The sequence below is a fragment of the Nycticebus coucang genome, chromosome 12 (assembly GCF_027406575.1).
Source record: "Nycticebus coucang isolate mNycCou1 chromosome 12, mNycCou1.pri, whole genome shotgun sequence".
In the NCBI taxonomy this organism is placed as follows: Eukaryota; Metazoa; Chordata; class Mammalia; order Primates; family Lorisidae; genus Nycticebus; species Nycticebus coucang.
In genome coordinates, this window is record NC_069791.1 from 58,286,491 (window position 1) to 58,312,268 (window position 25,778).

Below are 25,778 nucleotides of genomic sequence, written 5' to 3' on the forward strand. Positions count from 1 at the left end.
CTTTCTTATTGGATTTCAGCTCTTGTCATCCAGTAAGAAAAAGATATTGACACTGAGGTCAACAACCTAAGTCCTAATGTGTGATTCTGCTTGGGAGGGCTTACATTGTACAAGATGATAATCACTCCTCTCCTATCCCCCCAAAATGACAACTAGACACTGAGGGGATTTCAGTCCATGGAAGGAATCCAGTTATTGGCACTGCACTAGAGAAGGCTTTGTGGCCTTGTAGGAGTTTCTAGACCTTATTGAGGCTATCCCTGGACAGTGACTCCAAAGCCATGCTATGCTTTGTAGCAGAGCCTGTGTCCTCAGTCCCCTGCCACCCAGAAGCTCCTTGATTGTCCCTGCCCCAGAAGAGGGGTGCTGGCCATTTTGACAGGCTCAGACAATGACATCAACTCTGGCCACAGTGGCTATTAGTGACCACAGGAAGGTGCCTGCTCAGGTCAGAGGATTTCAGTCCTGGTTTCAGACCCCTCCATTCCTCTCCCTTTACTGTCCTCAGTGCCTCTGATCCCCAAGTCTCATCTCCGTCACATCCTGCCTGACTGTCCCTACAAACCCAGCTACCTGGTGGATGGGCTCCCTCTGCAGCGCTATCAAGGACTCCGGTTTGTAAGTCTCAGGCCTGGGCAGGGGGCAGGACTGGGAGAGGGACTGTTGACTGAGACTAGGCTGGGAGGTGAAGAAGCTGAGTTCCCTTCTTCCCCGCACCCCATCCCAGCAGACAGGATGGCTACACATCCTGTAGTTCTCCAGCCCAGGATGTCTCCCCTGGGCTGGGAGAACTTGGGTTCCAAGATGGACTGAACAGATGGATGACTCTGCAGAGCCTGCACACGGGTGCTCTGCCTTAGGAACCCCCGACCATGCACACACATCCGAGCTCTGTCCCAGTGATGAGATTAGTTGGCCCGGCCAGGGCTTCTACACTGTCTGCTCCACTCCCACCAACCAGTCACCAGCAGTATTAGACCCACAGACAAGCACTGGGGAAAAATGAACTGCGGAGGGAGGTTAGTCAGAGAGAACCCAGAGGCCATGTGGAGACCTCTGGGAGAGAACACACTTAGAGATGATCACAGGGAGTTGCAGGCAGGGAGAAAGAGTTCAGGAGTCATGGCCAGGTCAGAGGATGGGCGGGTATAATCGAGAAGTTCTTTGATGGTCACCTTGGGCCAGGTTTAACGGGGACAAAGGAAGCAGTGAAGTAAATAAGAGGATCTTGTCCCAGGACTGTGGAAAGTGGCAGGTGAAGGTTCGGAGGTGGCAGTAGAGGAGTGGATGGCAAAGGGGACAAGGTATAGTCTCAGCTGCAGCTACCAGCTGGGAACTGGGCAAGAGAAGAGGTTATGTGGACTAGGGAACTTAACTTGGGGTTATGTTTGGTGCAGAGTGGCCAGAGAGCAGGCATAACAAGTGGAATGGGATCACAGCCTGCATAACCAAGTGCTTCATTTAGAGCTCAGAGCAGCCCTGCTGTCCCTGCCAAGGGCAGGTCCCTAGGAGCCCTATATGATCCTGGCCAGGGGCAGGTGTAACCCCAGTGGACTGACTTCTTACCAGGGTTCCACCCTTTCCTGCTGCTGATGCTTTCTCTATTTCTAGGTTCATCTGTCCTTTGTTTACCCCAATGACTATACCCGCCTGAGCCACATGGAGACCCACAATAAATGCTTCTACCAAGAAAATGCCTACTACCAGGACAGGTGAGTGACATGGAGTGGGGCAAGATGATGGCCTTGCAGGGGGCTCTGCCAGAGCCAGGAGAGCTGCCTGTGTGGCCATAAGCAGCATCCTGGCCCAAGGAGGCTTTGCTCTTCCTGGGCATTTCACACATCCACAGACATACATGCTCACCCAGGCTGCAGCCTCAGGGGTCCTCAAACTACGGCCCGTGGGCCACATGGCGGCGGTGTGATTGTATTTGTTCCTGTTTTGTTTTTTTACTTCAAAATAAGATATGTTGCAGTGTACATAGGAATTTGTTCATAGTTTTTTTTTTAAACTATAGTCCGGTCCTCCAACTGTCTGACGGACAGTGAACTGGCCTCCTGTTTAAAAAGTTTGAGGACCCCTGCTGGGGCCACGACTTCAGGCTCCTGCTGGGCAGAGCAGGGCCCAGCCTGCAGCCCAGGCCATCCATACCTGCCTTCCTCCACAGGTTCAGCTTTCAGGAGTACATCAAGATTGACCCGCCTGAGCAGCGAGGGCCAGAGCAGCCAGGGCCAGAGCAGCCAGGTATGGTGTGACAGCTGAGGCTTCCAGGTCAGACCATGCTTCTAGGGGAAGTTCAGACCATGCCAGCCCTGCCCCTAAGGAACTTAAAATCCAGGTCGCGTGCCCCCACCCCCATACCCAAATGAGAGCATTCTCTACCTTTTCTACATCAAGGTACATGTAGAAAATGACACCATTTTAGCAGCATGCTGGGGTCAGCTGGAGATTACTTGCACTGTTTGAGGGGTCACTGTCCCTGGAGCATAGTTTGGGATATTCTGCTCTAGAGCAGCACTTTCTTCTTGGGGCCACATGCTGGGTCCCTACAGGTTCCAGGCACCTGCCAGACACTTTATGTAGTTAACATCACTCAATCTTCACAATAACCCTGTGGGAGATGGATTAGTATTCCCATTATGCGATGAAGAATTGGGGTTAATTGAGATTGCTAACTTGCCCAAGGTCACCCAGTGAGTAGCAGAGCCTGGGATTCAGTCTCAGTCTGGTGCCCCTTGGTGTGTTACACAGGTGATCATCAACTGTCTTGTATGGCTTGTTGGAATAGGTGGAAAACTTGACGTGAGGAATGGTTGTTATTAACAACAGGTTTTGAGGAGGGCCTTCTAGAAGAGTCCCAGTATGGAGAAGTGGCAGAGGAGACCCCCACTTCCAAAGACCAGAATGCCAGGATGCTGGAGAGAAAACAAACGCCTACCTCTACCCCCCACCAGGATGTCACTGACTACCATCTCCGAAGCCTGCGGAGACTATTGGCTCAGCCTCGCCCTGGCCTGCTGGCACCCTTTTCCAAATGGAATTCCACAGGTCTCTTCCCAGTGAGGACCAGCGACATCCCAGTCCAGAATCCGAAGAAGAGAAAGAAAAAACCTAGCCCTGAGCCCAGCCAAGTTTCACCTCATTCTGACAAGTGGCTTCCTGGGCACCTGGCAGGCAACCTACCTCCAATGAAGAGGCCTAGGTCCACCAGTGATGGCCCTAGGAAGACTCTTGGGCAGTCCCAGTGGCTGAACCAAGTGGAGTCATACATTGCAGAGCAGAGAAGGGGTGACAGGATGGAGCCTCAGGCCCCTGGGAGGGGTTGGCAGGGGGAGGAGGAAATGGTAGCAGCTGCTAGCCAGGAAGGACAAGTGGAGGGGGAGGAAGAGGAAGAGGAAGAGGAAGAGGATATGAGTGAGGTGTTCGAGTATGTACCTGTGTTTGACCCAGTGGTAAACTGGGACCAGACCTTCAGTGCCCGGAATCTCGACTTCCAAGCCCTGAGGACTGACTGGATTGATCTGAACTGTAACACATCTGGCAACCTGCTACTTCCAGAGCAGGAGGCTCTTGAGGTCACACGGCTCTTCTTGAAGAAGCTCAACCAGAAGAGCGGGGGGTAAGGTAAAGGGCTCTCCTGGGGCCAGGGCCTGGAAGGCTGGGGGCTAGTAGCAGGTTCCCTCTGCCCCAGGAATAGCTGGGATTACCCCCCAGTGCAGGCTCCTGGGAGGGACACTGGCTGAGCTCCTATCCCTGGGAAGGATTTGGACCAGTCAGATCTTCGTCTCACTATTAAGCGAGGTTCTGGCCCAGGACATTCGTTGAGGACTGGGAGGACTTGGTAGGTGTGACCACTCCCTCAGGGAAGGAGCTAGTAAAGAGATAAACAGGTAAAACAGAGACTCAAAAATACAAATTAACTGAGTCTCGAAGATTGTTTGAGCTCATGACTTTGAGACCAGCCTAAGCAAGAACAAGCCCCTGTCTCTAAAAATACAGCCAGGCATTGTGGTAGGTGCCTGTAGTCCCAGCTAGTTGGGAGGCTGAGGCAAGAGGATCACTGGAGCCCAATAGTCTGAGGTTGCTGTGAGCTGTGATGCCATAGGCACTCTACTGAAGGTGACAAAGTAAGATTTTGTCTCAAAATAATAATAATAATGCAAATTAAGACCCCACATATAGGCTGAAAGGACTAGGGCAAGAGGCATAACTAGAGTTCTTGTTTTGTCATTTGTTCATTTAACCAATCAGCATTTTTTGAGATTAAATTCATATACCATTAAATTCACCATTTTAGAGTATACATTTCAGTGTTTTAAAAGTATATTCACAGTGGCACCCGTGGCTCAGTCAGCAGGGCACCAGCCACATACACAGAGGGTGGAGAGTTCGAACTCGCCCGGACCTGCTAAGCAACAATGACAACTACAACCAAAAAAATAGCCGGGCGTTGTGGCAGACGCCTGTAGTCCCAGCTACTTGGGAGGCTGAGGCAAGAGAATCACTTATGCCTAAGAGTTTGAGGTTGCTGTAAACTGTGATGCCACGACACTCCACTGAGAGTGACAGCTTGACTCTGTCTCAAAAAATAAATAAAATAAAAGTATATTCACAACATTGTACAACCATCACTACTATTTAATTTCAGAATTGTTTTCATCACATTTTATTTATTTGGTTTATTTTTTGAGATAGTCTCACTCTGTTGCCCTTGGGTAGAATGCTGTGTATTATCAAAGCTCACAGCAACCTCAAACTCTGAGGCTCAAGAGATCCTCTTACCTCAGCCTCCTGAGTAGCTGGTATTATAGGCACCTGCCACAATACCTGGCTAATTTTTTGTCTATGTTTATTAGAGCCAGAGGTCTCACTCTTCCTCAGGCTGATCTTGAACTACTTAGCTCAAGCAATCCACCAGCCTCAGCCTCCCAGAGTGCTAGGATTACAGGTATGAGCCACCGCACCTGGCCCTGACCGCCCACCTTTTTTGCCATAGGAGATACCAGCTACAGCGCATTGTGAATGTGGAGAAACGTCAGGACCAGCTGCGTGGGGGTCGCTACCTCTTGGAGCTTGAACTGTTAGAGCAAGGCCAGCGCCTGGTGCGGCTCTCTGAATATGTGTCTACCCGAGGCTGGCAGGGCATTGATCCAGCTGGTGGGGAGGAGGCTGAGGCCCGGAACCTGCAAGGCCTGGTCTGGGACCCACACAACCGCCGGAGGCATGTCCTGAGTGTCAGAGCCTCAGAGCCCAAGCTGTGCTGGCCCCAGGGTTTCTCGTGGAATCACCGAGCTGTGGTCCACTTCATTGTGCCTGGTAAGCCTAAGGCTGAGCCTGGGCATTGTCAGCTGGGCAGGGATATTAACAATAATTATTATGAGCACCCATATCTATTGTCACTGATTTGATTTCAGAAGAACTTCTGAGAAAAACCACTTTACAGTTGAGAAAACTGAGGCTCAAAAAAGAAAAGTAGCTAGTTAAAGGTTACATGGCTAGTGAATGTTGGAACTAAGAATAGATACTGACTCATTGGCCAGTGCTCTTTCTTCTACACTAGGTTTCAGGGCTGGGTGTGATAATCAGCTGGGGTTGTTGTACTGGGGGTTACAGTTGTTCTGAGGAGGCTCGTTGCCTGTAGCTCAGCAGCTAAGGCGCTGGCCACATACACCAGAGGTGGCAAGTTCGAATCCAGCCCGGGTCTGCCAAACAACAATGACAACTGCAACCAAGAAATAGCTGGGTGTTGTGGTGGGCACCTGTAGTCCCAGCTACTTGGGAAGCTGAGGCAAGAAAATTGTTTAAGCCCAAGAGCTTGAGGTTACTGTGAGCTGTGACATCACAGCACTCTACCAAGGGCGACGTAGTGAGACTCTGTCTCAGAAAAAAAAAAAAGTTGTTCTGGGGAAATAAGGCAGGGAGGGCATTTAATAGAGTTATGGGCTGGTTTTTTTTTTTTTTTTGTAGAGACAGAGTTTCACTTTATTGCCCTCGGTAGAGTGCCGTGGCGTCACACAGCTCACAGCAACCTCCAACTCCTGGGCTTAGGCGATTCTCCTGCCTCAGCCTCCCGAGTAGCTGGGACTACAGTATGGGCTGGTTTTAATAATGAGAAGAGAGCACATAACAGGCAGGTATGTAACAGTGGGGTAGGACAGAAAATAAAAGATAATGGTTAAGATGGACAGATAGTTGAGTGGCACCTGTGGCTCAGTGAGTAGGGTGCTGGCCCCATATACCGAGGGTGGCAGGTTCAAACCTGGCCCCAGCCAAACTGCAACAAAAAAATAGCTGGGCATTGTGGCGGGCACCTGTAGTCTCAGCTACTCAGGAGGCTGAGGTAAGAGAATCGCCTAAGCCCAAGAGCTGGAGGTTGCTGTGAGCTGTGACGCTACGGCACTCCACCGAGGGTGACAAAGTGAAACTGTGTCTCTGAAAAAAAAAAAAAAAGATGGACAGATAGCAAAGTTAGATTGTTAGAGCATGGCAGGGTTGCTGAGCCCTAGCCCAAGACCTTCTCATGGCACTGTGCTTGGAAGGGCTCACGGGGAGCAGGATGCAGACGCTCTGTTCGTGGCGAGCTCCCCTCTGCCTTGTGTCCCTGTGCTGCACTGCTGACAGTTTCCCATAGTTTCTTCTAGCCTAAGCGGAGGTCCAGTGGGGACTCCTGGCTGGAGGAGTGGAGATGCTCATCTGTGCCTTACCTCTGTCTCTTTCTCCCTGCCTGGCCACTGGGGTAGTAAAGAACCAGGCACGCTGGGTGCAGCAATTCATCAGAGACATGGAAAACCTGTTCCAAGTCACTGGCGACCCACACTTCAACGTCATTATCACTGACTATAGCAGTGAGGACATGGATGTCGAGATGGCGCTGAAGAGGTCCAAGCTGAGGAGGTGAGGAGGACCCCTGGTCAGGGCGTGGCACAGGCTGCCTCCTTCCTAAAGTCCCAGGACTGTGGGGTCCAGGATAGAGCCAGAAGTGCCACTCAGCTGTCCCAGCTCCCAATCTCCAGCTTTTTCTAGAGGACTCACCTACCCATAACCCCATCCGAGGAGCACACATCATCTCTATTCTATGCCTGCCAACTTCCTCCAGGGGCCTACACAGCTGAGTCCTCATACCAGCCCCTTTCTTCTCTTCCTGCAGCTTCCAGTACATGAAGCTAAATGGAAACTTTGAACGCTCGGCTGGCCTTCAGGCTGGCATAGACCTGGTAAAGGTAAATGATCCGGAAGGGGCTTAGGAAATGTGATTTGAGACTAGGTAAGAGGTAGAGCAGAGGTCCTCAAACTTTTTAAACAGGGAGCCAGTTCACTGTCCCTCAGACTGTTGGAGGGCCGGACTATAGTGTTAAAAAAACTATGAACAAATTCCTATGCGTACTGCCCATATCTTATTTTGAAGTAAAAAAACAAAACAGGAACAAATACAATCACACCGCCTTATATGGAGTTTGAGGACCCCTGAGGTAGAGAGACATTTGGGATGTGTAAGGTTATGACACCCTTGGGGATAAAGAGGGTGAGGACACAGAGTCCTATGCTGGGCTGCAGGGCCAGTGCCAAGATAGGACTGGCAAATGGCAATGGAGCATCTGCCCAATTGTCCAGAGTCCTTGAACCCCTGAAGGGGAGGGGGTGTCACAGTTTACTCTCTGATGGTTAAAAACTTTGCTGTAATGCTCAGCACTGTGGGAATCTGCCTGGCAGTTGGTTCTGTGAGAGTATGTGAGTCATTCCAATAGGGAAGAGCCTAAAGATTGTCCTGGCCTCCCAGCCCTGGTCTGCAGGAGCTACTAACCCTGCCCATGTCTGTCACCAGGATCCACACAGCATCATTTTCCTCTGTGACCTCCACATCCACTTCCCAGCGGGAGTCATCGACACCATACGGAAGCATTGTGTGGAGGGCAAGATGGCCTTTGCCCCCATGGTGATGAGGCTGCATTGCGGGGCCACCCCCCAGTGGCCTGAGGGTGAGCCCTGCTCTCCTGTGGCCTCTGCTCCCCTGGACAATCTACCAGAGAAAATCCCAGGGTGGGGGTGGGGGGAGGGGAGGTTGTGCCAACAGCCCAGCAGCAGATGCAGCAACGAATGTTTCCTGCCCCATCTCCTTCATTCATTCATCAGATGCTCATTAAGCATTCCCCACATGCCAGCTGCCATGCTTGATGAGGAAACAAAGGTGGAAAGATAGGGTCTCCACGTGTGGATGCTCACCTGTGCCTTCAGGGGTGCTGTTGTCAGATCCTATTTGTAGGGCTGTCATCAGCCCATAGGCATGGCCTGGTACAACAGCTGCTTTTGCTGACTGAACCCTGAACCTTAGTTAGAGAGCTGCCCCCCAAACAGGCCAGGGACTTGATGGCTAAGATGACTTTTAGCCCCTGTCACCCTATGCCCCACCCCATGCCTCACCTTCCAGAAGAGGCTCTAGGAACCCAGCCCAGAAGCCTTCATTCCTCCCCTTGGCCCCTGGCTCTTTCCGTCCACAGGCTACTGGGAGGTGAACGGGTTTGGGCTGCTTGGCATCTACAAGTCAGACCTGGACAGGATTGGGGGCATGAATACCAAGGAGTTCCGAGACCGCTGGGGCGGGGAAGACTGGGAGCTGCTAGACAGGTGACTGGAACGAGGGGGATACCTGGGACACCTGCTGGAATTCCTTCCCCCGGGGGAACAGGGCTAGAGCCACTTGGCTGTCCCCATTGGCTACGGATTTCCCAATATGTGGATGGGAAGCTCTCAAGTTACTTACTTATCAAGACTCAGTTTCTCTGTCTGTTAGAGGGGATGATACTCCCTCTGTCTATTGTCATGGGGCTCACGCACTTGGTAAACCATCAGAGGAAAAGCAAAATTGCTGAGCTGTGCATATGTAAATGATACTGTTCTCAGCACCAGGCAGGGCATCAGGGGAGAAACTGACTGCATCCTCCCCCGCCAGGTGACACCTGTCCCCCAGCACAGGTGTCAGGTCAGGAAAGAATTTGGGGCCAGCAAAAGAAAGAGTGTGGACTTTTAAAGGCCAATAAAACATCCAGGAGGTTATGGGTCCCTGGAAGCCAGGGGACACAGAGGCTTGGGAGGAGGGAAGTGGGCAAGGGTATGGAAGCCTCAGAAAAGGAGAGCACATACAAGCTGTGGGCTCAGCAGGTGGCGAGGACCGAGCGTGTGAGCAGGGAGCAAGGTTGGGTAGTCTGGAGGCTGAGTCTGGGAGAGTCCTCTTTCATGGAGTTTGCTGCCAAAAGGAGAGGGAAAGGATAAGGTTTGAGCTTAGGGGAAGGGAGCAAATGCAGTGGGGAGGAGATAGAAAGGCTAAAACTGCTTGAACAGTATCCAGTGGAGGTGGAGGAGCGCTGGGGGAAGGAGGGGACCTTGACAAGGTATTTCCACCTCCTCCCAAGAGGCAGGCTAGATGCTCTGGGTGCATCCCTGGTGCCTGCATTTCATTTATTCCTCCCCAAACCTCAGTGAGGTATGCCATTAGCTCCATTTTCCAGATGAAAAAATTGAGTCTTGAAGAGAAGCTAATAACTTGCCCCAAATCTGGCCAGGCATGGTGGCTTATGCCTGTAATCCTAGCACTTGGGAGGCCAAGGTGGGTAGATTGCCTGAGCTCATGGGTTCGAGACCACCTGAGCCAGAGTGAGACCTCATTTGTAAAAATAGCTGGGCGTTGTGGCAGGCACCTGTAGTCCCTTCTACTCAGGAGCCTGAGGCAAGAGAATCGCTTGAGCCCAAGAATTTGAGGTTGCTGTGAGCTATGATGCCACAGCATTCTACCCAGGGCTATGAAGTCAGACTCTGTCTTTTTTTTTTTTTTTTTTTTTATTTCTGCTTTTTATTCTTTTTTTTTTTTTTTTTTTTGGCCAGGGCTGGGTTTGAACCCACCACCTCTGGCATATGGGACCAGCACCCTACTCCTTGAGCCACAGGCGCCACCCCAGACACTGTCTTTAAAAAAAAAAATACTCAGAAGACTGAAGGTGAAAAGGGGGGAAGTGAAGGGGACCTCCCCAGCAGATAATTCAGATCTCAGAGAGCCAGTTCAAAGGATACCCCAAAGCAGAAGGGTGCTGTGATTTGGGAAGCCCAGTCCAGCAGTCACCCCCTGGGTCTGTGTGCTGGGTTCTGTACCCCATCACAGACTCCAGCACAGCTCTTAACCCTCCTGCCTCCTCTGAGGTCCAAGGAGAAAGAAAGTGCTTCCAATCCCAGCTACCTGCAGCCCTGCCAGAGGGGTTTGGGAAGGTGAGAACAGGAAGGAGGGACCTGGCAGAGTCTCCTGATGCTGTTCTCTGCCTCTCTGGGGACTGGGACATGGCCCCGTCGGCTGATGGTCCTCACCACCACCTCTAGTGTGCATGTAATACACACGCTCTGATGAGATCAGACTGTGTATCGTGTACAACCCTCTGGTGTTATTTATATAGATATAGAGAACTGTAAAAAGTGCTATCTGTAAAGTAGCGTAGTGCTTGGCTGGGTACTTTCTGGACAGACCTCTTATAAAATTATCTTCCTTCTGGAGAAAGCAGATAGGCTCTGAAGGATGAGGTGACTGGCCTAGTCCCCAAGCCGCACCTTGACCTTTCTACCACCCGTGGGAGGTGGGCGGAGGAGGGGCGGGAAGGGTCCTCTGGGTGGCTGTGCCCAGGTTGCCTCTCGTCTCTCTGTGCTCAGCCTGCTTCTCCCTCCTCAGGATCTTTCAAGCAGGCCTGGAAGTGGAACGTCTCTCCCTCAGGAATTTCTTCCATTATTTCCATTCAAAGCGAGGCATGTGGAACCGCCGCCAGATGAAGATGCTGTAACGGGAGCGTGGCCTGCCGGATCACCCACTTCCTGCTCCTTCACGTGCAGGGGCCCCCTCGTGCCCCTGCCTGCTGCTGGGGAGTGGAGGGGGCAGCAGAACGAAGGCTGGGCCCCGAGGGGTCTCAGGGCTAACACCCTACTCCACTGGGAGGGCTCCTCTCCACCCCCTGTGCCTCCGGAAGGGAGGACTTTGGGGGAGAAGCCAGGAGGGCTACTCGTTCAGGCAGCAGAGATGGGCAGAAGAGCTCCTGAGAAGGAGAGGCCTACGGGAGCAATACCGTGAAGGTGCATTCCAACGTCCACCCAGCGCTCGTGAGGAGTATTGACCACGAACCGGACACTTCTATCGGACATATTTTATTGTTGTTATTTTTTTTACTGAAAACCAAAACTGCTATCCAAATGCAGCATTGACTGTGAGGGGGTGAAGCTGTGCATTGAGGAACTGTCCCCACTTGCAGAGCTCAGACCCCCTCCTGTGTAGAGGTTCATCCCTTGGGCCTTGTCCCTTCCTGAGGGCTGGCCACATATGGGGCAGGCTCGTGCCTTCCAGACACACGCACATGTCTCCTGGTAGCCACCAGACAGCTGGCCACCAACTAGGGCATTAACCTTCTTCCCCAGGCAGTGCTCACTCTAGGCCAGAGCACAGAACTGGCTGCATGTTTCTGGTGCGACCAGATGAGGAACTGGTCAGGCTTATAGGCCGGGCACCACAGGCAAGGCAAGGGAGAGAAGCCCTGTAAAGGATGGCAAGAAGAGGGGAAAGAGAATGTGGACAGGGCTGTGGACCAGGAAGAGAGGGATGGGCTGGAAGGTGGAAGACATGTATCCTCCCAGTCCAGCTCCCCTGCAGACTGACCCTTGGGCAGGGAGAGCCCCAATGCCTCGCCTGCAGGGGAAGAGGAGAGAGGGGCTGTGGGTGAACCCCAGACTAGGGGGCAAGGAGAGCAGTTTGGGAAAGTGAGAACATTGCCCTGCTAGGAGGGAGTTGGGGTGGAAGGAACTGAAAGGTAAAGCAGTTTCAGGGAAAATAGTTTTTGTTTTTTTCAGCCTACAGCCACCCTTTCTGTCACCTGATGGTCATGGTACTTCTCTTGCACTAATAATCCCCGGCGCTTTCGTGGCTGGGGACTTTTCTACTGCTGCTGCTGCTGCTGTGAATTTACTGATGGTGCATTGGACATTTAGGTCTTGAACTCCAAAGTCTGTTTGGGCAGGTGAGCGCAGGGCCTCCTGCTATGAGGAGGGGCTTATGATAGGTGTGCCAGAGCCCTGGGGACCAGTCAGCTAAACTCAAGGCTGTGATAGTCTGAATCCCCCCATTCGGAGCCATGGGCTCTACTAGAGGGGTCTGCATTCACCAAGGACATAAGCTTGGCAGATGGGAGAGTGGAGCCCCTAGAGATCCAGTAGAATCCCTGTCCCTCTCTGCAGAATCAGGAAGGTCGAAGACTTTGTAATTAATAGCTGTGGCTCATGAATGCCATACTTGCTCTCTGGCTATAGCTTTTTCTGGTCCCTGCTCAGTCGCTGCCCTCCTCCAAGGGCTTATGGGGAGCTGCAGTTGGCTAGCTGGGCTGCAGCCCTGGGCATTGTGCTAGAAGGCTGGAACTGGCTGAGCAACCCTCTTGCTTCACTTCTGACAACTAGGAACCAGCTGGGTCTTCCCACCCTGCCTAACTCCCCAGCTCCCCCAACCTGTCCCTGGGCCAGTGCCTTAAGTTTGATGTCTGTTACCTCCACACCATCTGCCTTAAGGGGAAGGGCCTGGCATGGCCCCTACTCTGTAGGGAAATGCCTTGGGTCAAGGGAGGGAGTGGGATGGGGGGAGGGAAAGCATTAAATATAGCATCTTCTTAGAAAAAAAAGTTCTTGTGTTTTCCTGTTCCCCATTCATGGTGGGAGAGGGTTGGGCTGAGGGATCCAGGTGACATACTGAGGACCCTCCCACACCACCCGCTACCCCTTGTCACCAGCTTGGTGCCTGCTGTCTGGGGGACAGCCTTCTCTATGCTGTCCCTGTCTGAGCAGCTCACCATCTAAAAATAGACCAGGTATTAATCTGTTCAGCATATTAATGGAGGTTAGTGGTTTCTTTCTTTTTTTCTTTTTCTGAGTTGCCCTGGCTAGACTGCCATGATTCACAGCAACTTTAGTCATCCTCCAGAGTAGCTGGGACAACAAACGTCCACCAGAACTCCTGGCTTTTTTCCCTTTCTTTCTTTTTTTTTTGTAGAGACAGAGTCTCACTTTATGGCCCTCGGTAGAGTGCCGTGGCCTCACACAGCTCACAGCAACCTCCAACTCCTGGGCTTAAGCGATTCTCCTGCCTCAGCCTCCCGAGTAGCTGGGACTACAGGCGCCCGCCACAACGCCCGGCTATTTTTTTGTTGCAGTTTGGCCAGAGCCGGGTTTGAAGTTTGGCCGGGGCCGGGTTTGAACCCGCCACCCTCAGTATATGGGGCCGGCACCCTACCGACTGACCCACAGGCGCCGCCCCCCTTTCTTTCTTTCTTTTAAGAGTCAGGCATGTCCCATCTTGGGTGAAGAAGGCTGGCCTAGGGTAGCAGTAGTTTGGTGAGCAGTGGAGGGAGCTGAGTGTGGCTCATATTGCAACAGCAGACCAGCCTTGAAATCATGTCTGTTTGGCTTGGTGCCCATAGTTCAGTGAGTAGGGTGTGGGCCACATACACCAAGGCTGGCGGGTTCGAGCCCAGCCCAGACCTGCTAAACAACAATGACAACTGCAACAAAAGCAAAAAAATACCTGGGCATTGTGGCAGGTGCCTGTAGTCCCAGCTGCTTGGGAGGCTGAGGCAGAATTGCTTAAGCCTAAGAGGTTACTGTGAGCTGTGATGCCACAGCACTCTATGGAGGGTGACATAGTGAGACTCTGTCTCAAAAACATAAAAAAGAAAAAGAAATGTCTGTTTGAGCTAGGGATGCAGTGCTGAGCTCTACCAGTGTAGATTTACTATCTTAGTTATATTTGGCCTAGGCAAAGATCAGAACACACACTGATAATGAGAACTAGAGTGTGTTGATAGAAGGTTACACATTGTGTAACCTATACTTAATGTATCAGATGGTAATGAGCCCAAGGCTTCTGCAGCCCAGAAAGTTCACTCAGCTGGACCCACAGGAGAGAAGGACCAGAAGCAGTTCCAGACCTAGCATCTGTAGGGGAATCCTTCTCATCTTCCAGGCCTGGGGTTTGCTCCTTAGAGCCCTTTCCAAGGCACAGACAAGAAGGGTATCCAGAGATCAGCTGAGATACTTGAGATTTTGGGACTGAAGGCAAAAAGATTGACTCAGAGTAGATTTGCAGAAACCTTTATATGCAGAAATCAGTTCATTTTACAGAAAGGAAAAACTGAGGCCTGGAGCAGAGGGAAGGAGTGGAGTGGGGTCAGAACCAGAGTCCTTAAAATGGGCACATTTGGTCCTAGGCAGACATGTCTTAGGTTTCGGAGATGTAACAGGGAGGAAAGGTTGATAGTAACTAAGTCTGAGCTCAGGACTCTGGCCCAAGATGAAATTCACTTGGACTAGTAAACAAAATCACAACTCAGGGTCAGTAGGTAGCAAGCAAAGAAATTTACATTGCTCTCTCAGAAGCTCTCCAGGGGCTGTGTGGAAAATACCCATGAGCCTGGCAGTTCAGGGAAGAAGGAACAGAAGTTCTAGACTCAGCACCTGTAGGGAAAGGAAAGAAGTGGCAGTGGGGAGGGAAGGCCACCTGTTTCCTCCTGGCAGCTTATTAAAATGCGTGTCCTGACTCAGCAGGCACCCAGGTAGTTTTGCTGATGCTGCTGGACTGTGGATCATGATCTGAATAGCAAGGACTGCTAGACAATGCTGAGGAGACATCCCACATCCCCATCTGCCCTCCTGCAGAGGGGCAGAACCAACCACTAACCATGTTGCCTCCCACCCCATCCCAGGCTGCAGAATCTGAACCTAAGAACTGAAGTAGGGGCAGCCACTCACAGAGCTGGGCAGACCCCAAACTTGGCCCCAGCTCTATAGGCCTTCAAGGGATCTGTCTCCCACCCTGATCTTCCAGGGGCCTTCCTCCTCACCTGGGTCCAAGGCTGGGTTCAGGATGTATTCCTTGCAGCCCTGGTGGCCAAGAACCCTGTCTTATGTGCCCCAAAGGCCGTAATGAAAACATTGATGACCACCGTGAAGAAGACCAAGGTGGTGACAGCGTTGTTGAGCTGGTTTAGTCGCCACTGCTTTTCTACCTCGTTCAGGTTCAACCGTGCTGTGGGGAGGAGGGAATGGGAGGAGCAGGTCAGGTGGTCAAATTCCATCAGAATTTGCAGAGTCAAAGGAAATGGTCATCACTGGGCTGAAATGCCTCTGCCCTCCCTGCCCAGTGCGTGGAGCACCCTTGGGGTGCTTCATCTTGGGGAGTTTAGACTGGGTCTTCTAAGAGTGGGAGTGAGTGATAATGGAAAAGGCTGTATGGAACTCTGCCACGAATTAGGGGGGACAGTCATTCAGCAGGGTACTGTGGGTATCTGCTCTGTGGGACTCAGGGAGATAGGGCAGGGTGCTTGCCTTCACTGACTGGGGACCTTTGCAGGTACAGAGGGTGGTCAGTACTCAGGGCTTTGCCTAGGCAGAAAGACTTGACTTTGGCCAGGGTCCTCACCAATGACCACCAGGAGAACGCCTATGACCACCTGCAGGAGCAGAGAAATGCTGATGAGGGTGATGAGGGTGGCGTAGTAGTCAGAGGATGGCCCCTGCTCCAGCACTGCCTTCAGCCGCATGGCGTTGGACATGAACAGAGCTATGTCCAGCATGCTCTCGGCCACACTCTTCTTGGTGGCATAATGGTTCAGGTTGATGGGCTGGGTCCCTCTGGGGGTGGCGTTCCTGGGCTGTAAGGGAGAAAGCACAGGCTGAGCTGTGAGGCTCCAGAAGGGAAGCAGTTAGAGACAGGAAAGAGGGGAGAGGTTTCAAACTTCTTCCCAAGCCAGGTGGGAAGCTAAGGACAAATGACATCCTTTTCAGTTGTATGGTCTGAAAAAAATAAAGGATTGGACCAGAAAACTAGTAAGAACCTTTGAGCCCTGAAATGATGTTATGTTGTAATTGCTATTTCATGGAGGGTGGTCCCTTCCCTCCCACCTTCACATCTGCTGAAGAGGAAGGGTGGGTTCTGGACTCTTGGGAAAAGGCACCATCTTCGTTTTATTCACTGTTTTACCTGGGCCAGGCCTTAGTTCTGGGCTGCTCTCTTTTCCTTTGAGAGGAAAGCATCCAAGTAGACAACAGGAGGTTTGAGGCTTGGGCAAAGTCGCAAAGGCACCTCTTCTCTAAGAATGGTGTGGCCCGAGGTAGGGTGCACAGCCCAGCAAGTGAAACGCGGGCTGCATTTCCATCCCCCTCAGCTCCTAGACTGGGAGCACTGGAGCTGCAGCCCTGCTCAGGCACGTGTGCACACAGCTCTCAGGATATAATATGTATGTGAGTGTGCATGCATGCATGCGTGTATACACACAGTGATGCATACCAGTTAAACACTTTTTTTTTTTTTTTTTGAGACAGAGTCTCAAGCTGTCGCCCTCAGTAGAGTTCTGTAGCATCACAGCTCACAGCAACCTCCAACTCTTGGGCTTAAGTGATTCTCTTGCCTCAGCCTCCCAAATAGCTGGGACTACATGTGCCCACCACAATGCCTAGCTTTTTTTTGTTGTTTCAGTTGTTACTGTTGTTTTTTTGGTTGGCCTGGGCTGGGTTCGAACCCGCCAGCCTCGGTATATGTGGCTGGCGCCCTACCCACTGAGCTATGGGCACTGCCCCAGTTAAACATTCTTAATTTAGGGCGGCGCCTGTGGCTCAGTGAGAAGGGCACCGGCCCCGTATACCGAGGGTGGTGGGTTCAAACCCAGCCCCGGCCAAACTGCAACAAAAAAATAGCCGGGCGTTGTGGCGGGCGCCTGTAGTCCCAGCTACTCGGGAGGCTGAGGCAAGCGAATCATGTAAACCCAAGAGCTGGAGGTTGCTGTGAGCCGTGTGACACCATGGCACTCTACCGAGGGCGGTAAAGTGAGACTCTGTCTCTACAAAAAAAAAAAAAAAAAAAAAAAAATTCTTTTTTTTTTTTTTTTTTTGGTTGCAGTTCAGCTGAGGCCGGGTTTGAACCCGCCACTCTTGGTATATGGGGCCGGCGCCTTACTGACTGAGCCACAGGCGCCGCCCAAAAAAAAAATTCTTAATTTAAATGTTTTAATTCTTTCTTTTTGGCTAGGATTTATTGAAGCATAACTTACATTTGATTTTGGAGTATAAAATAAAGCTCTTATTTTCAAGAAGACACCAACTTCAAAAGCTGGAATCACAATACGGAACAAATGGTATAGGTCTCCAGCGTGGGCCAAGAAATTCAGACTGGGGTGGCGCCTGTGGTTCAGTGGGTAGGCGCCGGCCCCATATACTGAGGGTGGCGAGTTCAAACCCACCCCAGCCAGCTAAAACAGAGGTGGCAACTGCAATTAAAAATAGCCAGTGTTGTGGCGGGCACCTGTAGTCCCAGCAACTCAGGAAGCTGAGGCAAGAGAATTGCCTTAGCCCAAGAGCTGGAGGTTGCTGTGAGCTGTAATGCCATGGCACTCTACCCAGGGTGACAAAGTGAGACTCTGTCTCTAAAAAAAAAAAAGAAATTCAGACTGGATGCTTCACTCAAGATCATTTGGGGGCTGTGCCTGTGGCTCAAAGAGTAAGGCGCCAGAGGTGGTGGGTTCAAACCCAGCCCCGGCCAAAAACTGCAAAAAAAAGCACTTGAGAGATTAATTTAGCAGTGGTGCTTGGAATAGGTTGGGCAAAGAATGACTAGAAGCAGGGAGACTCATTTAAAGGTTATGGTCTTGATTTAGGATTAAGGTAACAGAGAACTGAAGGCGAATGGTGAGGAGAAAGGAACGGAAGGGAGGACACTGAAAATGCTACCAACTGAATGTGGGGAAGCTGACCCAGCAGATCACAGCAGGATAGATAGAAGGAAGAATAGATGGATGGACTAGTAGGTGGGTGGATAGATGGATGGATTGGTGGATGGGAAGGTGGGTAGATGGATGGGTGGGTAGGAGGATGCATGGATGGGTAGAGGTTGAGTGGACGGATGAGTGGATGGGTGGATGCATGGATGGGAGAGTGATGGGTGGATGGGTGGATGGCGTGGCAGGTGGATGGATGCAGCAGGTCTCATGGGTTCCTTGTATTCAGTGTAACCCAAGCAAGTCGCTTTACTTCTCTGTACCTCGGGCAGTTACACAGAGGCCTGTTGAGAGGGGAGAGAACCCCATCTGATCAGAACCTCTGGACTCTAAGTGCCCTCACTATGTCCTGAAATTCAGTGGTTTCCAAACTGTCTTGATAGTGTAATCTCAACATCAAAAATTGTTTTTCACCATGCATCCCTAATGTATGTACATTCTTCCATTATAAATTATATACATATTTTGTTAGACTTACATATATAATAAAACATAGAAAAGTAGAAAAATTTGAAAGAATTACATAAACATGAATATACATAGAGGTTTAATTTTTTTTTTTGAGACAGAGTCTCACTTTGTTGCCCTTGGTCGAGTGTGTAGCTTGACAGCAGCCTCAAATTCTTGGGCTCAAGCAATTCTCTTGCCTCAGCCTCCCAAGTAGCTGGGACTACAAGTGCCCACCCAACACTCGACTATTTTTAGAGATGAGGTCTTGCTCTGGCTCAGGCTGGTCTTGAACTCGTGAGCTCAGGCGATTCACCCACCTCAACCTCCTAGACTGGAGGTTTAATTTTCTTATATCCCAAAAAGTGGTCTTGAGTGGTCTTTGGAGACCCTGACTCTAACCCACATGCCAGGCTACTCATTGGACCAAACCTCTCTTAGGCCAATGGAACTGGCCTCTGTTCCTCAGTCTTTAACATTTGCCTTCAAATCTCAGCCTAAAGTCTCCAGCATCCTCTTGTCACCTTCATCCCACACTCCTGGCCCCTTGCTCCCTTTGCCAGGAGGATACACATAGGCACTTGCAGTCATGTGGGCACTGGGTGGTGAGTGCTAACAAGGAGCACTGGCCCTGAAAGACAGAACCAGCCCTAAGAGTGTGTGCCCCCAGGGCTCCTGCATCTCCGTGGACAATACTGGGGGCTCCAAGCACAGAGAAATTATCTATCACTCCAAGATACACTTTCCTCCAGGCTATCAGCTTTCTACACAGGGAGTTCCCTGTGCCTGGGTTGCTCATTATACAAATTTTGTGTCTGCACAACCCACAGAGGGCAATCAGGAGTAGGCACTTTGGCCAGTGGAGCAGCTTATACACTTTCCCCTGGAAGGTGAGAATGGACGTAGGCTGGGTGCACATGCCAGGCAGCACTGGGGGCTGTGAGTATCCCAAGGCCGAATAAGGCATAGTTGCTACCCCTATTGCAGGTCCCTGGTGAACACTGGCTACTTACATCAGGTTCTGGCCACAAGTTATTTTTCAGCCACCAAAGTCAGATGGGGCCCAGAGCCTAGAGAAATAAGGAATGGTGTCTCCATTCCTCCATAAGGATGGTGTCCCTGTCTCCATCCCTGGCTGGAGGAGGTGGGGAAGTAGTTCGGCTGAGGACCTGTGTGGCCTTGGCAGGCTGCTCATGGTGTTTAGAACCTTTGGAAATGTGGCCCAAGCAAGGCTGGCTTGTCTGAGGCCAGCTGACTAGGTTGGTTAGGGCCAGGCAGCCCAGGGCCAACACCCCACAAACGCCACAACCTGTGGTCCTAGCCATTTGGTGAAGGCTTGTCCTAGGTCCCTAGGAGCAGCACACCTGAGGCTGTGCTCACTCCTCCTCTCCCCACCCAGCCTCCAGCTTGTCCAGTAGCTACAACCTTTGCACTTTCTCCTTCCAAATCCAGCTCTGAGTTCAGTATCTGATAAACTGATGCAGCTTCCTGGGAGACAACTCCCCCACACCCACCCCTGGCCCCCTTCCTCTTGAAATGTTGCATATTAACAGTGAACAAAACCTTAAACTCAAACCACTGGGGGTGTGATTAACCAAATCATGGGGGTGGGGTAGGAGTGGTTAGAGGGGATGAGAAAACAGAGATCTCCCCAGCACGGCTATCTGCAGGTTTTAACAGCTGGTTTGTTGTTCCCTCTATCTAAGGGTCATTGTTTCAGAGGATGTGGGATTCACAGTGGGCTGGAGAGGTGCCTTGTCCTTTCCTCTCAGTGTAGGGCCTGCTTTCTTTCTTTCTTCTTTTTTTTTTTTTGAGAGTCTCACTTTGCACTTTGTCACCCTGGTAGAGTGCTGTGGTATTATAGGTCACAGCAACTTCAAATTCTTGGGCTCAAGCAAGTCACACCGGCCACAACACCCGGCTAGTTTTAGAGACAAGATTTGGCTCTGGCTCAGGCTGGTCTCGAACCTGTGAGCTCAGGCAATCCACCCACCTCAGCCTCCCAGAGTGCTATGAGGGCCTGCTTTCTATTTATTTATTTAGACAGAGTCTCACTTTGTCACCCTTGGTAGAGTGCGTGGAGTCACAGCTCACAGCAACTTCCACCTCTTGGGCTTAGTTGATTCTCTTGCCTCAGCCTCCCAAGCAGCTGGGACTACAGGCGCCTGCCACAACGCCCGGCTATTTTTTGGTTGCAGTTTGGCCGGAGCTGGGTTCAAACCTGCCACCCTCGGTATATGGGGCCGGCGCCCTACTCATTGAGCCACAGGCGCCGCCCTATTTATTTATTTATTTATTTACTTACTTACATACTTACTTATTTGTGTGTGTGAGGAGCGGGGAGGCTACTTTCTTTTTAATATGAGCGCCTTTACCAGGGGCGCTCTTTCGGGGTCTGCTGGGGTGGTGGCCTCTGTAGGGCGCCCCTGTTAAATCCGCAGGCGCCGTTCTGCAGCGCGTCCACACGGTGGCGGGCGGGGTCCACAGAAGTTACTGGCTGCCGGGCTGCGGGGTGATGTTTCTCCCCCAGAAGCCACGGACAGGACAGGACTAGTGGGAAATCCGGACCCCTGGAGTGCAAGAGCCTGTCCACGAGTCAGGATAGGCTGAACTAAAACCCACCAAACACGGTGTCAAACGCGGGGCTGGAGCGGGAGATAGTGAAGGAACGTCCCCATGTCCTGTGGCTCAGGACACGTGGTGAGAAAGGAGCTGGTGTGAGGGGGTTCCCTGGTAGCAGCACCCTCGGCAACAGAGAAAGAGTTTTCGTAATCCTTCTGCCAGTGTAGGGGCAGCCCTACTCAGAGGCTGCGGGTGGATGGAACGACCCGAGGGCCCGCCCTTATAGTTTCAGGTTTGGATTAGGTAAACCTCCAAACCCCGCAGCATCCTTTTCTGCCACAGCCCAGAGACAGGGAACAACTCCCCGGAGGCCAGGATTACATCGCAGGGCGCCCCGGCTCCAGTCTCCCAGGAACTGTCCCTTTAAGGCCCGGCCCGGCCCGGCCCGGGAGGGTCGGGAACAAAGGCCCGGGAATGTGGGCTGGGCGGGAGCAGAGTCGCCCAGTGTGAGTCACTCTCATTTCACCGACTGGGAATCGCAGGCTCTGCCTGGCCGTCCCCTCCCTCCCTGGCCCGGGCCCGCCCGGCCCCCTCCCGGAGCAGCTGCAGCCTGCAGCGCCTTCAGCCGAGCTCGAGCCTACGGCCCGGCTGGCTCCTGGCCTTTCCTCTTCTTCTTCTTGGACCGCTGATGGCGGGCTGGGCCTGGTTTCTGGGCCCAGGACTGCTCCTGGGCTTGTCACTGTGTGTTCAGTTTCCACACCTATAAAACGGGAGGAAAATCACGACCTTGGAGGAGTGGAAGCTATGGACGGACTGAATGACACTTTGTTTCTCTGCAGAAGGAAGGGCAGAACTCCAAGCCTCAACCTTTCCCCCACCCCCACCCCACCCCACCCCATGTTTGAGATCTGTGGGTCATTGGGTTCATTCTACTCCATTCCACTTGCCCCTCCATTCACTCCCACTGGGGGACAGCAGGAGACTGATCCTGAGACTCACTTCCTTGGGGTCCCAGAGTCTCTTCCAGGGTACAGATACCGGTGGGAAAGGTAGCCCATCAAAGTCTTGCCAACCAATAACAACACCCTGACAGATGGGAATTTTGGTGTAATGAAGTTGCAGGGGTTCAGGGAGGTGGGGATAGGTCCAGAGTCTGTTCTGGAACACCCTGGGTGGCTCTGGGCAGCGCCAGGCATGGACTTGGTGGTGAGGGGTTGATGCTAGGGTGTGGGGATACCACAGTGTTGCATTCTTTCCCAGTTTGCCCCACTCTCAGGCCTGCCTGGTGCAATCATTTCCCCTCCCTTCCTGGCCCTCCCTCTCCTTCCAGCTCAGACTTCCCTGTCCCCCAGGCCTCGTGCCAAGTCCTAGCTCCCAAGGCTGGTGTAGATTCCATCCCTTGAAATCAAGGGTTGCTCCATTGTTCTGCCAGATAATTATTTATCTCTCAATCCTTGTTGGCCTATATTTTTGTTTCTTTACAAAACATAAATTGGGTAGGAAAGGAATGCCTCCTCTAACAGAAAAGTAAACATGTTTTTTTTTCATTGTTTATTGACATTATGGTCAATGGTGATCATGAGTTCCAACACATCATTCTGCCCTTTCTTGGAAACAAGATTGCAGGGATGTTCTCCCTGAGGGTCACAGAGGTTGAGTTAGTAACTGGACCTAGAGCCTGTAGCAGGCAGTGCATGCTCCGTGGGGAAGGTGCAGCTTGCTCAGGCTGGGAGGTGGGGGTTCCTGGCAGCCAGGACAGTGTCACTGAAAACACCCAGACCCAGGGTCAAATCCTAGCTGTGCTACAAGCTAGATGTGTGAGGAAGCCAGTGCCCTTCACTAGGGTCCTTTCTTCATCTGTGAGGCCAAGGGAATGGGAACAAACGATTTCTTGGGTCCTTCCTAGCACAGAGTAATCTAGGAACTGGGAAGCCCCTTCTCAGAGGCTGATGATCCCTGAGCGGGGTAAAGGTGTGGGGCCAGACCCAGGGCAGAGCCACTGAGTCATTTGCCCCAGCCAGCTCCAGTGACCGTCCAGTGAGTCATTTCTGTCAGCACTGAAAAAAGCCACATGGCAGTCTTCCTGTATATCAGCTCAAACTCAGGGCTGCAAACAAAATACACTCAGAGGAACAGTGGCCTCTGGGCCTTCCGTTGTCCTCAAAATGATTGACAACCCAAGAAAGCCACCTGAAAAGGAGCCAGTGGTGAGCCAGGCTTTCAGAAAGTTGATTTTCCATAAAGTGCAAGGGCGGATCCCAGCCCAAGAAGAGTGATTTATCCAAATGAATGGACTTGGGTGACCTACTATTCTAATTAGCTTTTAATCAGGTGTCTGAAATCCCCAATCCTTTGTCAGAATTCATCTGAGAAGGGTGTTTGGGTCTGTACCACTCTGCACATGTAGTAGGCTCTCAGAACACAGGATGATGGTAGCTGCTACTTTAATGCTGTCATCATGGGAGTTGGTTAGTTAATGGGTTTCTGATAAAAAGGAGGAGTTCAGCCCCCTTCCCCTGCCTTATCTGTGTGTGCTCTCCGGTCCTCCACCTTCTGTCATAGGATGATACAGCAGGAAGGTGCTCACCAGATGCCAGTGCATCAGGACTTCCCAGTCTCCAGAACCATGAGCTAAATTAACTTCTGTTGTTTTTTTCATCACCCAGTCTCAGGTATTCTGTTACACTGAATTTTATATTTGTAAGAGTTGTTTCAGTGAGTTTTTTTTAAGGGAAAAAAAAAATCTTTAGAAGGGGGGTTTTAGGGACAATGGCTTCTGGGTGGGAAGAGTGTGTTTTGGCAGTGACTGTGCTTTGGAACAAACTGCTGGGCCAGGGAGAGCCCTCTCTTTCCTGGATCCCGCCCTGTAGCCTTTGCGGTGGTGGCAATCCCAAGGGAGTCTCTGGGAATGAATGACTGGGCTGGAAGCTGCCACTGGCCTTCAGGCCAAAACCTGCAAAAGCCCAGCGCCCTGAGGCCTCCTTGTCTGGGGCAGGCCACATGCAGGCCTTCTGACTACAGTTGTGCCTGCGCCAGCAGCAGTGATCTCGCCCTTGAAAAATCAACAGTCTCTAATTCACATCGGGGTGGGGTGTCTTTTGCGTGCTATTCCAGTAATAATACCCACTGGCGCAGGAACCTCTAGCGAGCCCTGGGCCAGTCTGGCTGTGAGGCTCCAGCCATTGCAATAGGCTGAGGCTCAGGCTCCACTAAAGCTGCCCTGTTGAGAACACGTGGGGCGGCAACTCCGGAAAGCCCTGCAGAGCCTCTGGTGTCCACCAGGGGGCCCCAGGAAGCAGCTCAGCAAGGCCTCAGGTTAGTTCATCCCGCCAGAAACCAGGAATCCGCACTTTGACCCCTGTTGTGAGTACAGGAGGTGGATGGGGTGTCTCTCTAATAAAGGGGGCTGTATATTACAAACAAAAGCAGAGTGCGCAGGGGGAACTGGAAGGCGTAGGAGTTGCAGTGGCAACCCAATGGGGCCTGCTTGCTCTTTCTTAGGAAGTGTTTTCTACCTCCCCTGCAAGAGGTCACTTTGTCCATGGCTTTCAGAAAAGATTGTCATCTCAGTCAGGGTCCAAAGATAATAATGAATTTACCACACATAAATTTCCAAAGCATTTATCTGCACTCATCTCAATATCCACTCTAACAAGAGCACTTTCTGAATTGGCGCCTAGCTCTGGGCCTTCGGGATCCATCTGGCATTTTGCTGCATGCCCCTCCCAGACTGTCTGTGCTAACTATAATCCTACTCATCCTTCAGGGGCCAACAAAACATGTTGAAATTTAAACAATCATAATTAAATAATGATAATGCTATATGCCAGGCACAACTTTCATACCATTGCAAGTGAAAAGCATTGTGTAGAAGCCATACTTCATTACCTATACACCCATGCTCTTTTTCACTTCAGTGAGGTATTCAATGAATTACACAAGATAGTCAATACTTTCTTATAAAATGGGCTTTGTATTAGATGATTTTACCTGGCTGGAGGCTAATGCTTAGGATAGGCTAAGCTAGGCTATGATGTTCATTAGGTTAGGTGTATTAAATGCATTTTTAATGTATAACATTTTCAACTCATGATGGGTTTATTGGGATGTAGCCCCATCATAAATCAAGAAGCATCTGTATAACTTTATTAATGCCAAAAAAAGAAGCATCCGTGGTCCCATTTTATAAGTGAAGAGATTGAAACTCAACAAGATTAACTATCCGAAGTCACCAGGAATCTAAGGTATGGCCCCAGTATCAAAATCCTATGCCAGTGATTCTCCAAATGTGGTCTTTGAAGATGTGGCAGCAGTGCCTGAAAACTTATTAGAAATGCAAATTCTCAGGTTCTATTCTAGACCTACCGAGTCAGGAATTTGGGGTGCAGCCCTGTGAATCTACGTTTTAACGAGACATTTAGTCAATTCTGGTACAAGACCAAGTTTGAGGACCACTGGTCTATCCTGTGCTGCTAACTGTAGTAGCTGTCTGTGCTTACACTCTTCTGGCTCTATGTTAGACACTTTTACATTCATTTTATCATTTATTTTCTTTCTTTCTTAAGACAGACTCTTACTTTGTCGCCCTTGGTAGAGTGCTGTGGCATCATACTCACAGAAACCTCAAACTCTTGGGCTCAAGTGATCCTCTTGCCTTAGCTTCCCAAGTCGCTGGGACTACAGGTGCCCACCACAACTCCTGACTAGTTTTTTGTATTTTTAGTAGAGACAGGGCCTTACTCTTGCTCAGGCTGGTCTCAAATTCCTGAGCTCAGATAATCCACCCACCTCAGCTTCCCAGAATGCTAGGATTACAGGCATGTGGCACCGCACCCAGCCTGTCATCAAATTTTTTTAACAACACTTATTATTTTTTTTTTTGTAGAGACAGAGTCTCACTTTATGGCCCTCAGTAGAGTGCCGTGGCCTCACACAGCTCAC

The 25,778-nt window shown here is 51.1% G+C and overlaps 2 protein-coding genes across 7 annotated transcripts in view; one reads left to right on the plus strand and one right to left on the minus strand.

Moving 5' to 3' along the window:
* The window catches only part of B4GALNT3 (beta-1,4-N-acetyl-galactosaminyltransferase 3), a 118,253-nt gene extending 105,583 nt beyond the window's left edge, over window positions 1-12,670 (plus strand). The window contains exons 11-21 of one of the 5 annotated variants that reach the window (XM_053554465.1): window positions 509-618; window positions 1,612-1,712; window positions 2,168-2,244; window positions 2,830-3,619; window positions 4,997-5,316; window positions 5,968-6,134; window positions 6,746-6,894; window positions 7,148-7,220; window positions 7,823-7,976; window positions 8,496-8,622; window positions 10,706-12,670. In XM_053554465.1, the coding sequence (XP_053410440.1) occupies window positions 509-618; window positions 1,612-1,712; window positions 2,168-2,244; window positions 2,830-3,619; window positions 4,997-5,316; window positions 5,968-6,134; window positions 6,746-6,894; window positions 7,148-7,220; window positions 7,823-7,976; window positions 8,496-8,622; window positions 10,706-10,814 (2,177 nt within the window). In that variant the 3' untranslated portion in view covers window positions 10,815-12,670. Of the gene's footprint in view, window positions 1-508; window positions 619-1,611; window positions 1,713-2,167; window positions 2,245-2,829; window positions 3,620-4,996; window positions 5,317-5,967; window positions 6,135-6,740; window positions 6,895-7,147; window positions 7,222-7,822; window positions 7,977-8,495; window positions 8,623-10,705 lie in introns of those variants that run through there. The other 4 variants (XM_053554466.1, XM_053554467.1, XR_008373173.1 and 1 more) reach the window with 4 other exon arrangements.
* Window positions 12,671-13,843: 1,173 nt separating this feature from the next.
* NINJ2 (ninjurin 2) overlaps window positions 13,844-25,778 on the minus strand; it is a 120,085-nt gene continuing 108,150 nt past the window's right edge. For both annotated transcript variants that reach the window (XM_053554480.1, XM_053554481.1), the window contains exons 2-4: window positions 15,479-15,710; window positions 14,901-15,085; window positions 13,844-14,514 (exon numbers count right to left, since the gene is read on the minus strand). In XM_053554480.1, coding sequence (XP_053410455.1) covers window positions 14,919-15,085; window positions 15,479-15,710 — 399 coding nt within the window. In that variant the 3' untranslated portion in view covers window positions 13,844-14,514; window positions 14,901-14,918. The remainder of the gene's footprint in view (window positions 14,515-14,900; window positions 15,086-15,478; window positions 15,711-25,778) is intronic.